This window comes from Lutra lutra, chromosome 2 (genome assembly GCF_902655055.1).
Source record: "Lutra lutra chromosome 2, mLutLut1.2, whole genome shotgun sequence".
Classification (NCBI taxonomy): domain Eukaryota; kingdom Metazoa; phylum Chordata; class Mammalia; order Carnivora; family Mustelidae; genus Lutra; species Lutra lutra.
The window spans coordinates 174,810,766-174,825,094 of NC_062279.1; the positions used below are offsets into that span (position 1 = coordinate 174,810,766).

At 36.4% G+C, this 14,329-nt stretch overlaps 1 protein-coding gene across 1 annotated transcript in view; it reads left to right on the forward strand.

Annotated features, from left to right (window-relative positions):
• Positions 1–14,329, forward strand: part of UBE2K (ubiquitin conjugating enzyme E2 K) — a 73,055-nt gene that overhangs the window by 48,925 nt on the left and 9,801 nt on the right. The window contains 2 exon segments of the mRNA XM_047719140.1: positions 738–796; positions 10,446–10,528. Coding sequence (XP_047575096.1) covers positions 738–796; positions 10,446–10,528 — 142 coding nt within the window.

A 14,329-nucleotide genomic window follows, 5' to 3' on the forward strand; every position in this document is an offset into this window, starting at 1 on the left:
ATAAAGTTTTTTTAAATATGTGGCTGCTAGTTGCTCAAGATGACTTCAAAACAGAATGTTGTGTTTTGTTTACATATTACTGGTTAGAACAATCTCTTTGTAAAGTATTTTCTTTTGTATACCTATTGAGGAGAAGAGAATAGTCTTTTGTCTTTATGCCTACCAGGTATTGTTGAATTTTATTTTTAAAATTTTAGCAAGTGTTGGCCTTTCATTGAGGGCACAAGTTAAAAGTTTGGGGCATTTTTACATTTGAAAGAACCAGCTAGTGGTAGATTTTTTTCAGTTTATGACATAACCATATGTCCTTTTTCTCTGTACCATCTGTGCCCTTACACCTCCTTACCTTCTTTTTGTCTTTTTTTTTTTTCTATATTTTTTGTTATTTAACAGCTCTTCTCTGTGGACTAGAGGAAACAAAAGGAGATGGGACGTATATTACCTAACTGTCCCAGTGGAGCATTGGATTGTCTTTGGATTTAATGTATTTGTCTATCTCAAGCACTTTTATTTGCTGATAAACTAATATAGTTGTGTAATGGCTATCTTATATGTTTTAAATAAACTTTCACTTAACTAGTGTTTTTATTATTTCCTTTTTGGGTTTCAACTTTAGAATGAATTTGTTAAAATTGGATATAAAATAGTATGTGTTTTGAAAAATCATGTCACTATATTTTGTTTCAAATATTTGAGGTGAGCAGCATTCTTAACTTTCTGTTTTCCCCATTTTTTAGGAGGAAGATATCAGCTAGAGATAAAAATACCAGAAACATATCCATTTAATCCCCCTAAGGTATTGTAAGCCTATTTTTTGTGCATGAACTTCTAAATTTTTTCCCATTTAATTTATATGTTAGTGCTTATTAAGATTACAGCTTTTTGAGTTATTGTCTATATAAAATTTAGTAGGGACAAGCATTCAGGTAATATCAAATAAACTCTGTTGCTGACTTTAGAATGAAAAGCAAGCTTACTCAGAGGTAGCTAGTAAGGCTATAGACAAGAATAGGATTTTCATCTGCCAGTGGCTTAAATTCTAGGTCTGAAAAAATTTACAATGCTCCCAAGTTTTGAGAACCCTTATACAGATTTATACTTGCCTCAAAGAAGTATGGTTTTTGTTTTTTCTTTTTCTTTCTTTCTTTCTTTTTTTTTTTAGGAAAGAGTATATTCTGAATTTAGTCAGTAGTTATTTGAGTACTGTGTGCCACTGTACTGTAGCTTTCAAGGAGCTTTCACTGTCCTTGCTTTCGCGGAGCTCACATTCTAGCAAAAGAAAATCTTAAGAACAAATAATTGGAACTGATGAATATTAAAAGAGGAAATGGAATACCCTAGGTCATGTATAACAAAGGGAACTAACCTAAACTTAATTTTTCACTGAATAGCTTCCTTTATCTTTTACTTTTGCTATTATCATTTTAGTTTAGGCCTTCAGCTTTATTACTTTCCTGTTTTGCCTGTTATTTAATCTGTCTTTGCCACGCGTATTCATTCTTTGCGGTTCTGTTCTGTAAATCTTCCTAAAGTGAAGTTTTGATGTTTCTTTTCTTTCTTTGTTAATAAAGTCTAAACTCCTTGGCTGGGCATTTGAAACCTCCTACAGCCTAACCCCAATTATCTTTTCAATCCTAATTTTCTACCACCTTTACCCACAACATGGGTCTCATTTTCCAACCTAGATTATTTCCTGTTTGTAGATGGTGCTTATTATTTCATACTTTTCTGTCATTTTCACTTGAATCATTATCTGTATCATTTAAAATTTTGGGTTTTTTTTTGAGGTCTAAGTAAAGTATATCACCCTTTACATTAAACTGTATCCATCAAATTGTTCCTCTACTCTTTTTTTTTTCATAATTTTTTTTATCTTTTTATAAACATATAATGTATTATTAGCTCCAGAGGTACATGTCTGTGAATCGCCAGGTTTACACACTTTATAGCACTCACCATAACACATAACCTCCCCAATGTCCATAACCCCAGCACTCTCTCCCTACACCCCTCCCCTGGCCACCCTCAGTTTGTTTTGTGACGTTCCTCTACTCTTTTAATAACATTTTATATTACTTATACACAGCTGATCCTGTGAACAGCTCTCCATGTAGTCGAAAATCCCTATGTAACTCTTGACTCCCCAAAAGCTTAAACTGCTAATAGCCTATTGTCAACCAGAATCCTTACCAATAACAAAGTCGGTTAACACATTATTTTTATATATGATTTTATACTGTATCCTTATAATGAAAGCTAGAGAAAAAAATATTAAAATCATAAAGAGAAAATATACTTAAAGTACTATACTGTACTTATCAGAAAAAATCCAATATAAGTTGACCAGTTCAAACCCTTGTCATTTAAAGGTCAGCTGTAGTACCAACACAAATACAGTACCAATTAATGTTTTATTTGGGGTATGTATCTTTTACTAGCTTTTATGCCCCTCAGGTGAAGGACCATGTCTTAATATATCTTTGCATTTTCTGTGGCTCCTTGAGTGTCCTTGAGCATATGATAGTAGTCACTTGGAAAATGTTCTAGAATTCATTCAGCCTGTTGGTGGTTCCCATTTAAGAATAGACATGGTAATGGAACTTCCAGGGTGCACTTGGGTCACCTACTGGTTTGGAGTGTCTATTCTGTATCTTACGTACATCTATTTTCTCCTATGCCCACCTGATTCTTTTAAATTGTTGCAAAGTAGACATACCATAAAATTTATCATTTTAACCATTTCTAAGTGTACAGTTCAGTGGTATTAAATATAGTCATGTTGTGCAATCATCACCTCTAGCTATCTCTAGAACTTTTTCATCTTACCTGTTAAATAACTACTCCCCCTTACACTATGGCCCCAGCTCCCTAACCATTGTTCTACTTTCTCTGTATGAATTTGATTAGGTACCTCAGTTAAGTGGAATCACAATATTTGTCGTTTTGTATCTGGTTTATTTCACTTAGTATAATGTCTTAAAGGTTCATCCATATTTCATCATGTATCTGAATTTTATTCCTTTTTAAGGTTAAATAGTGTTCCATTTTTCATATATGCCACGTTATCCATTCAACCATAAAGGGACATTTTGGTTTTTCTAACTTTTAAGGCTGGTTGATTTTTTTTTTTTCTCTATTATAAAAGCAGTTTGGTGGCACCTGGATGGCTCAGTTGACTAAGCATCCAGCTCTTGATTTTGGCACAGGTCATAATCTCAGGGTTGTGAGATCAAGCCTTTTATCAGGCTTCATGCTGGGTGTGGAGCCTGCTTCAGATTCTCTCTCTTCCTCCACCCTTTCCTATTCCTGCTGTCTCTCTTTCTAGAATAAACAAACATTTTTTTTAATTAGTTTGTGCTTTTTGTAGAAATTTGAGAAAGTTATATATAATAAATTTTAAAAAAAGAAAGCATCTTTCAAAATGACCATTTAGTGATAACACTATTATTAAACTATCATCTTATATCTGTGACTTAGTTTTCATACTCATCCTGGTTACCCTCCACTGGATTCAGTCTAGGTTTTAATGTTATCGTTGGAATGCATACATAATTGAGGCTACTTTAATTGTTGAATACCACAAATTTAACAAAAGAAGATTTTAACTGTTTAAAGATAAGGATGCCCTCTTAGCCTAAAAAAATTTTTTTAATGGAAATAAGGAGGAAGAAAAAAGAAAAGCCCTCAATAGAGACTACTTTCAGCCACCACATTTTTTACTATTAGAGAATGGCAGTAGCTGCTGTCACTTGTGAAACAGTCTTAACAGTTCTTTTGATAGAGAGAGAGACAGTGAAAGAGGGAACACAGCAGGGAGAGTGGGAGAGGGAGAAGCAGGCTTCCCACTGATCAGGGAGCCCTATGCAGGACAGCGCCCCAGTCTTAACAGTTCTAATAAATGAGGGACCTGAGGCTTAGAGGTTAAGTAGAACCCAAATCCCATAAGGCCCAGTGTGCTCTACTTTTTTGATCCTGATGAGGAAGGAGTGAGGGCATAATCTCTAAAACAGTGACTATGACTCCCCCAAGAACAAGAGCAGTCCACCAAAGTTCAAATCTACTTTGGCCATTTAACTGGCTTTAATAATTTTTTTTTTTCCTCACTAATCTCTGCCCACTGTGGGACTCGCACTCACTATCGCAAGATCAATCACTGCATGCTCCAGCTGAGCCAGCGCAGCACCCCTGGCCTTACAGTTGTAGGCAAGCTGTGTGCCCTAGTTGCCTTATCTATAAAATCCTCACTTAGGATTGCTTATAAAGATTAAATGAATTAATCCATGTATACATTATTGTAATAATTCTGTGAAACATTTTTCACATTTTTAAAAAAATTTTATTTATTTGAGAGTGAGAGTGACAGGGAGAGAGGGAGGGAGCACGAGTAGGGGGAGGGCCAGAGGGAGACGCATACTCCCCAAGGAGCAGGGAGCCCAACTCAGTGCTCTATCCCAAACCCGAGCTGAAGGCAGATGCCTAACCAACTGAGCCATCCTAGGCACCCCTTTTTCACATCTTTTAATGTCTCTGAAATCAAGATACACCTTTCGATGGATGACATGTCATAATGTAATTGGTAGAGTTTTTCTTTCTCAGGGTACATAAAGTAATGGTGTGTTATATAATTCATGGTACCTGAGATTTAATGAAATAGTAATACTTATAACTTGCTACACAGAGTAAGCACTGTGTAAATATTAGCATTAACCAGTGACTCCCACTCTAAAAGGCCCTTCTTGGGGTGCTTGGGTGGCTCAGTTGTTAAGCATCTGCCTTTGGCTCAGGTCATGATCCCAGGGTTCTGGGATCAAGCCCCCACATTGGGCTCCCTGCTCAGCAGGAAGCCTGCTTCTCCCTCTGACTCCTCCTGCTTGTGTTCCTTCTCCTGCTGTCTCTCTCTTTCTCTGTCAAATAAATAAAATCTTTACAATAAAATAAAAGGCCCTTCTTGAAGTAGCCATTGTCTTCCTTCTGTGACATCGTTTGAAAGTATAACATTGGCACTTATATTTCTAGTATAAGTTGAAATTCTCATTCATTGCTGACCTGGATGGCTCAGTTGGTTAAGCAACTGCCTTTGGCTCAGGTCATGATCCCAGGGTCCTGGGTTCCAGTCCCACATTGGGTTCCTTGCTCAGCGGGGAGCCTGCTTCTCTCTCTGCCTCTGCCTGCCACTTTGCCTGCTTGTGTTCTCTCTCTCTCTGACTAATAAACAAAATATTAAAAAAAAAAAAAAAAGTAAAATGTTAGAGCTGCTTTGATACATAGTTTGGTCAAATGGTACACAAAGTTGCCTTATGACCTATATCAGTTCTACCCAGGTACCTACCCAGTAGAAATGAAAACATGTCCACGCAACAACTTGTACACAAATGTTCATACCAGCACTATTCATAATGGCCAAAAAGTGGAAATGACATAAATAAATGTCCATTAACTGAATGGATAAATAAAAATGTGGCATATTTATACCATGGGACATTTTTTTGGTTATAAAAACAAATGAAGTACTGATAACGTATAATATAGAGGAATTTTGAGAACATCATGCTACATAAAAGAAGCTACACACAAAAGGCCACTCATTGTATGATTTTATTTATATGAAACATCGGAAGAAACAAATCCATAGAGACAAAAAATAGGTCAGTGGTTGTTTAAGACTGAGGGTGTGTGAAGGAATGGGGAGTGACTGCTGATGGTTACATGGTTGCTCTGTGTATATACTGAAAACTCATGGAGTTACACACTTTAAATGGGTGAATTACAATCTCAGTGAAAGTGTTTTATTATTTCCCTCTATAGTCTTTTATATAGCTCCACAGTGATTGCATAGCCCTGGCTCTGTTTCAGGCACTTGACACATTATTTTATTTAATCATTGAAATCAGTGTTTTATTAGTCCCTCTCTCACCCTTGTTTTCTAGCATAGTGGGAAAAATAGACTCATAACATAACAGAGCTCCTATTGTTTTTCAGGCCACTACTATGCTAATTCCAGACATTCCACATTGAGGTAGCTTCAATATTTAGAAAAGTCTCCCTCTGGCTTCAACTAGTTAATCTTAGTTGTAATTTAGTATTTTTTTAAATATAGTACTCATTCCACTTACGGCATTAAGCTTTTGTAATAAATATAAATGAATGTATTATAAATATGTTCTAAATATGTTGAGCTTCTAGATATAATGAATTTTTACTGATTGGTAAATATAATGGAAAAATTGGGAGTATTTATAAATTTCTTGCTGGATTTTGTTTGTGTATGTTTAATATGTAGGCTCAGGTTTAAGTTTCATGAGATAAACGTATCAAAAGTAGCTGGTTATATTCTCACTGATGCGCAGCTAAAATTGCACAAGGTTGAAACTTACATATTTGATAACAGTGGGCACAGAGTATTTCCTGTTTATTATTCTGCAATAAATTATTAACCTGAAGAGCAGAAGATTTGCTTCTAGATAGAGAAGGTATATCTTTGAGTCAGCTGAGTATGGTGTAGAAGGAAATTAATTCAGTGCATATAACCAGTGTTATTTCTAAAGTGAATTATAATATACTGTTAATGAAAAAATTAAATTAGGAAACCTCTACTCAATGATTTGCCCAGTTATGAATTAGAGATCAGGTTGTGAATTTTTCTTTTTTTCTTGACATTATAAATGTAGTTTTATATGTGAAATTGATTATAAATATCATTGCTAATAACTTTTAATGGGTCTGCCCATCTGCACATGCGTATTTAAAATAAAATAGCATTTTTTTTTTTTTTTTGGACAATAAGTTAGTTAAAGCTAGTTTAATACTGTAACATCCTTGAGTTCCAAGATTGAAACTAGAAATTCAGTGGAAATGTGAGCTTCCATTTGCCATGAAGTTGCTGAAATGTTTGAACTAAAGAGTGAATGAATAGGATACTGTCCTCCAGGAGGAGATAAGATTAGTGAAGGGAAAAAAAAAATAGATTAGTGATGATGGTGTGCCAGTATAGATTATAAGAATAGTCTCCTTCCTTCATTTTGGTCTGGTAACACTATGTACATGGTGTTAAGATTTATATTTCTGGGGGTGCCTGGGTGGCTCAGTGGTTTAATAAGCCTCTGCCTTCGGCTCAGGTCATGATCTCAGGGTCCTGGGATGGAGCCCCGCATTGGGCTCTTCACTTGTCAGGGAGCCTGCTCCCCCCCCCCCCCCCCGCCTGTCTCTCTGCCTGCTTGTGATCTCTGTCTGTCAAAGAAACAAATAAAATAAAATCTTTTCTAAAGATGAAATAATCTTTTTCCAGTGTTGAAAAGATCGGGCCAATTATTTTTTTTAAAAGATTTTATTTATTTCTTTGACAGAGATCACAGGTAGGCAGAGAGGCAGACAGAGGTGGGGGGGGTTGTGCAGGCTCCCTGCCGAGCGGAGAGCCTGATGCGGGGCTCGATCCCAGGACCCTGAGATCATGACCTGAGCCGAAGGCAGAGGCTTTAACCCACTGAGCCACCCAGTGCCCCCAAATAAATAAAATCTTAAAAAAGGATTTTTTTGTTTCTGTATAAGATGTTTAATATTTTTAATTTTTAAAATATTTTTATGAAAATTTTTATTTTATAAATATTTGTTTATATTTACATATTTTCTTTAAAAAGGGAAAAGAGGGGTGCCTGGGTGGTCAGTGGGTTAAACCTCTGCCTTTGGCTCAGGTCATGATCTCAGGGTCCTGGGATGGAGTTCCGCATGGGGCTCTCTGCTCCGCAGGGAGTCTGCTTCCCCCTCTCTGCCTGCCTCTCTGCCTGCTTATGATCTCTCTCTCTGTCATATAAATAAATAAAATCTTTAAAATAATAATAATAATAATAAATCTTTTTTAAAAAGGAAATAAAAATCTTTTTCCAGTGTTGAAAAGATTGGACCAATTATTTTTTTTTAAAGATTTTATTTATTTGAGTGAGAGTGAGTCAGCGAGAGCACACAAATGGTTTGGGGGCGAGGGAGGAAGAGGGAGAATCAGACTCCCCACTGAGCTGGGAGCCCGATGTGGGGCTTGATCCCAGGACCCTGGGATCATGACCTGAGCCAAAGGCAGATGCTTAACCAACTAAGCTACCCAGGCATTCCAGATAGAACAAATTTTTGTTTTAAAATCAAAATGCTGTAATGTCCTTGAGTTACTGAAATTATGGCATGTGGTTATTTTGTATCTTTATACTTCAAATTCATTCAATGGTAGAAAATATGATAAGAATATCATGGTTATATCTATTAGGAAGAAATGTTTGTTGTACATAAGCCTGGTATGCCTGTCTTCTTTGACCAACTTTGTATTTCAGAGGGATGCTGGTTAGGTCTAAGAATAGGTTTGTCATTATGTTAATTGCATATTCATTCAGTGTGAGACATTTTAGGTACTTGGGGTGCTCTGGTAAGCAAGATAGATACTGAGCCTTTAGGGAAGGCCAGACATAGAAGGAAGAAATTATAGAAGTGTGGTCAGTATGATGAAATAGGAACATACAGGGTGCTGTGAGAACAGGATCAGGAAGAAGTGGTATGGGAACTAAGACTTAAAAGATTAAGTAGGAATTAGCCAGGAGAAGAGGGCATCAACATGTGTTACTAAGAGAAGAAACAGGTATGCAAGGCCCAAGGGAGGGGCGCCTGGGTGGCTCAGTGGGTTAAGCCTCTGTCTTGGCTCAGGTGGTGATCCTAGGGCTCTGTGATTGAGCTGCATTGGGCTCTCTGCTCAGCAGGGAGCCTGCTTCCCCCTCTCCCTCTGCCTGCTTCTCTGCCTACTTGTGATCTCTCTTTCTGTCAAATAAATAAATAAAATCTTTTAAAAAAAAAAAAAAGGCCCAAGGGAGAAAATTTTTTCTTTTTTTTTTTTTTTAAGATGATGTGGGAGATGGGCTGGGACAGTTCAATAGTGCAGACTTACATAAAGGGAATGAGAAGTCATTAAAGGGCCTTAAGTAGAGTAGTGAATCAGTTGTTTTAAAGGGCACTCTTTATTTCAGTGTAGAGAATGGATCGAAAGGAACCAAAATGAAGTTATTAAAGTCAGTGGATTGTTTTAGTAACCCAAGTGTAGAATGATGGTCTTGTTTAACGAGTTGGTGATGCTGTGGATTGAGAGTAGATATCTTTGTGTTTACTCTTGTAAGCAAGAATTAAAAAGGATCAAGGCATGGATAGATTCCATTAGTTTTAGGTGTTTTGAAGTCATTGATAACTTGAAGTTCTTTTTTAGCATATAATTTAGTGTGTAATTAGGTGAAGAAGTGATTTACAGGTAGTATCGACAAATCCCATCACAAAGAGAGAAGTGGAAGCTGTCTGCTTAGCTGCTTTCCATAAATAGCTTAGATTTAGAGCACATATTAATGAGTCAGTTTTTGTAGAGTACTTATTGTTTGGCTTAGGGCACCTGGGTGGCTCAGTTGGTTAAATATCAGACTCTTAATATTGGCTCAGGTCTTAAATCTCAGGGTGGTGAGTTCAGTGCCACGTGGGCTCCACTCTGGACATGGATCCTACTTTAAAAAAAGACAAAAACCAAAAAACCATTGCTTAACTTACAGTACTTAATGTGTTAAGTATAAAGGAGTTTTGACTTAGGTGATTATTATATATGTGTCAGATAAAATAACAATAGGTCCCCCCCACACACACACACAAAATAGTAATATTTGGTCCTTCAGAAGCTTGTAAGTAAGACCTGATGAACCAGATTTCATTTCATGATGATCTGTTAGAGTCAGTATTTTCATTTTGTTCATTTCTTATCCATCCTAAGACAAATAATGAGGTGATTAGAGACTCAGAATCTGAAATGAGGTTGTGTAAGTTCGTGTATTGTTCTGTTGCTAACTTGTTACTGGATTTTTGGATAAATTTCTTAAACTCTAAGCCTCAATGTCTCTTGAATGCCATTGTCTTTCAAATATATGTTGAATTTTTTTTTTTTAATCTGAGAAAACAATTTCTACAGAAAATTTAGGAGCCAGCCATTTACTACTAAAATGCTTTCATATACTGATTTTGTTTACTTTGTCCTTCAAAGCTGTCCTGCATCCTACTTGACACTGAATAAATTGCCATTCGCTATCTGTATTAATTTTTATTTTATGTTACTTTATCTACCTAACTAGATTTTAGTCTGTGTTGTAATTATCATAGCATGGACTATTATTGTAGGTAAATTGTAAACACCTGGTAATTATTGGGTTTCTTTAGGGGCGGAACATTTATTAAAAAGTTTTTTAAAAATGTATGTCAGTGACAGCATTCAGCTTACTGAATGCTTTGTCTTTCACACCCTTCTCTTCAGCTAGGCAAAATGATGGTAATGTAAGTATGGACTTTTTTTTTTAATCTGAGGATTTCATTTTCTTGTAGTTATACTTGAACTATATGAGTTTTATTTCTGTTACTTAAAAACTCAAGTGTGCTTTATATTCTAGGTCCGGTTTATCACTAAAATATGGCATCCTAATATTAGTTCCGTCACAGGGGCTATTTGTTTGGATATCCTGAAAGATCAATGGTAAGAGATTTTGAATTCACTTTCTTCCCTCTCAATGAATTCCAAGGCTATGCTTAGAGTGCTAAACATGTAATTGCCTCAAAACATGAGCATATATTATACTTTCTCTTATTTGGGCTGTAATTTAAAACTTTATGAAGTCTCAAGTACATGATCAAAAATGTGTTGGGGTGTCTGGGTGTTGCAGTTGGTTAAACATCTGACTCTTGGTTTCAGCTCAGGTCATGAGCTTGATTGAGCCCCACATCAGCTCTGCGCTAAGTGTGGAGTCTGCTTGAGGTTCTCTCTGCCTCTCCCTTTGCCCCTGCCACCACCTCTGTAAAATAAATCTTTTTTTAAAAAATGTATGTTAGAATTAAGATCACAATCATTATTTAAATAGTGACTTATGGGGCTCCAGGGTGACTCAGTCTGTTAAGCATCTGCCTTCTGCTTAGGTCATGATCTCAGGGTCCTTGGATCGAGCCCTGCATCAGGCTCTCTGCTCAGTGGGGTGTCTGCTTCTCCCTCTGCCTCTGTGATTGCTTTCACTCTCAAGAAAATAAATAAAAATCTTTAAAAAAAAAATAGTGACTTATTAGGTTATGTCAAAGCTAGCTTTACATCTTGAAAAGTCTTGATTTCATTTATTTTGGTAAATTTGGTTCTTTCCTGTCTCTCAAAGATACTTGTAAAAGACTAGAAAAATAAGTATTAAAGTAATCAGCTCTGATTTGGGTGGAATGTAGGCAACAAAAATGTTAAAAATTGTGTTAAGTGAGCTTAGTTAAGGTTCTCAGATTCAAAGAAAGGAATACCTTTATAAGTGATAATCTTCATTTGCATAGCACTTTATAGTGCTTTCACATGTTTTGTTTGATTTGATTTTAGCAGCAGCAGTGTTTAAGAGTTAGTTCAAATCATGACTCTGCTATTTACTAAACTGTGGTCTTGAGCAAATTACCTAACCTTTGTGCCTTAGTTGTCCTCATCTCACAAGATGGGGTTAATACCTACTTCATAGGGCTATTAAAAGGATTAAATTAATTGTTTTATGTAATTTTCTTAGATTACAGCCTGCCGTATTCTAGCAATATGAATGGAAGAGAAACTAAGACAAGAGGTATATAAAAAAGATGTCAGAGTGGGTGAAAACAGTAATAAGCTATGTGTTTGATTTGTTAAGAAAGGGAAAGAATGGAACCTGAACAAGGTGAAACAAATGACAACATTTACTATTTGGGGAATTTGGTTTATTTAGTAATTGGATAAACAGACAAGAATTCTTGGTTTGGTTTTGCTTTTCCATTCTAATAGCACATCTGAGTAAAGCCTCCTCCCTCGGTGCATCTCTTGAGGTCTAGTTTCTTGATCTGTATTCCATACCCTTAAACATTGAATGGTATGAAATAGAACTAATTTTATTCTGTCATTCTTTTAACTTGTGATCTTTCATAATTTGGAGGTCTCAGTGTTTTTATCCATAAAAAGTCATCTCAAAGGCCCCTTATAATAGAACATTCAGTGATACTAATAAATATTTGCAGACATTGTACTACTTTCACTTGGTTTCCGGGTTCCTGCTTTTAACATCTGTACTTCAGTATGTATGTAGTAGACATCTCAAACTTAAAACATGCTGAAAACTCAACTGATATACTCCCTAACCCAAAACCTGCATCACTCCAGTTAAGTTACTGGCAACTACATTGTTGGAGTTGCTTTGGCCAAAACTTCATTATGATCCTTGGTTCTTGTGTCTCTGGTACACTGTACCCCATTTGCAAATTTTATTGGTGAAACTTCCAAAATCTTAGAAGTTTCACCTCGCCCAAGTCACATTACCTCTTTAACCTCCCTGCTTCTGAATTTGCCCTACTCAGCAGTTCTCAGAGTGATACTCTTTTCCCTGTTCCCCCCTCCCCACCTCAAAAACAAATACAGCTCCAGACTAAAATTTCCCACTGACTCCCCTTTTTGTTCAGTTAAGCTAGCAGTACTACCACTTCTGATTATCTCTTCTGAAGTTGAAAGATTATGGTGTATATGTGGACAGAGAACTTGGTACTGTTGTACTGAAACACTTTTTGTCAACTGTTCCTATTAGGCAGATGTGAAATAGCTGAATTTTAAAAATAATTGAAATATTTTAAAATGTCAAAGGCAGGGGCACCTGGGTGGCTCAGTCAGTTAAGTGGCTACCTTCACCTCAGGTCATGATCCCAGGGTCCTGGGATTGAGTCCCACGTGGGGCTTCTTGCTCAGTGGGGGAGTCTGCTTCTCCCTTTCCCTCGGTCTCTCTCCCCTCTGCTTGTGCTCTCTCTGATGCACTCCCTCTCTCAAAGAGATAAAGTCTTTTAAAAAAATAAGTGAGATGAGATATACATGGATATCCTAAGCCCCTCTCCCCGATTTATTGAGGTATAGTTAACAGTCAGTGGATATTCATGTTTTTAGGCTTCAGACCTGGAATTTGGTAAAGAAAACTAAAGGTTAGTAATCCTCAGAAAAATGAATTGACTAAACATTGAATAATTTGAGATAGGTGTGCTAGAAAACTGTTTTGGTCTTTTGTGAATACATACAGCAAGTTACCTTTAATATTTAACAGCTTTTTGTTAGTATGATTTATTAACTCCACAATGTGTTCTGTGTGGAAACTATCTTCTGATGTTTTTCCACTGACACCTATTATGACTGCAGGTGTCTGTTTACCTGAGGAAATAGAAGAAAATGACTACACATAAAAATTGCACTCAGGAGGTACCTGGGTCGCTTGTTCATTAAGCATCTGCCTTCGGCTCGGGTCATGATCCCGGGGTCCAGGGATGGAGCCCCGTGTTGGGCTACCTGCTCAGTGGGGAGTCTGGTTCTCCCTCTCCCACTCCCCCTGATTGTATTCCCTTTCGCTGTCTCTCTTGTCAAATAAGTAAATAAAACCTTAAAAAAAAAAAGTGCACTCAGTGATACTGTCCTTTTAAAAGACATGAACAGGGATTAAGAGAATACCTAGATGGTTAATAAGCAATGTTCAGCATCATTAGTCATTAGGGAGGTGCAAATTAAAATTACAATTAGATACTACTACATACTTACAAATAGTTCTCATGCATTGATGGTAGGAATGTGGTTCAACTACTCAGCCAGCAGTATCTACCAGAGCTAAACATACATCTTTGATATGGCCCAGCAGTTCCACTCCTAGGTCTATATCCAAGAGAAATGAATACATATGTCCATCAAAAGACTTGTTCGAGAATATTTGTAGCATGTTTATTCAATAACCCATATACCTGTCAATAAGAAAATGGATATATAATGGAATAATTGTCCAGTGAAACACTGCAATAGTAGTTTTTAAAAAAGCATATCGACACAAACAACATGGCTAATTCTCACAGACATATTAAGTGACCAAAGCCAGACACAAAGGAGCACATACTGTATGATTCTGTTTTTATAAAATTCAAAATGAGCCAAAACTATTTATGGTGATAGAAATTAGGATAGTGGTGGGGGTGAATGAGGGTTTTGTGAAAGGGAATGCAAGAGTGAGGTTTTTTTTTTAGTGCTGAAAATTCTCTATATTTTGATCTATGTGATGGTTACATGGGTGTATACATATATAAAAAATCATCCAGATGTATAGCATTTAACTCTGTTTGTTATGCTTTAATAAAAAGTTATAACAAAATAGCTGCCATACTCTTTTAAGTAGCAGTGTTTTGAATAAACATCAATTATATGGGTCTTCTGAAGACCCTTAACAGAAAGTCAACAGTATTGACCGTTCATATAGCTGCTGTATGTTTTGGAGGCTCT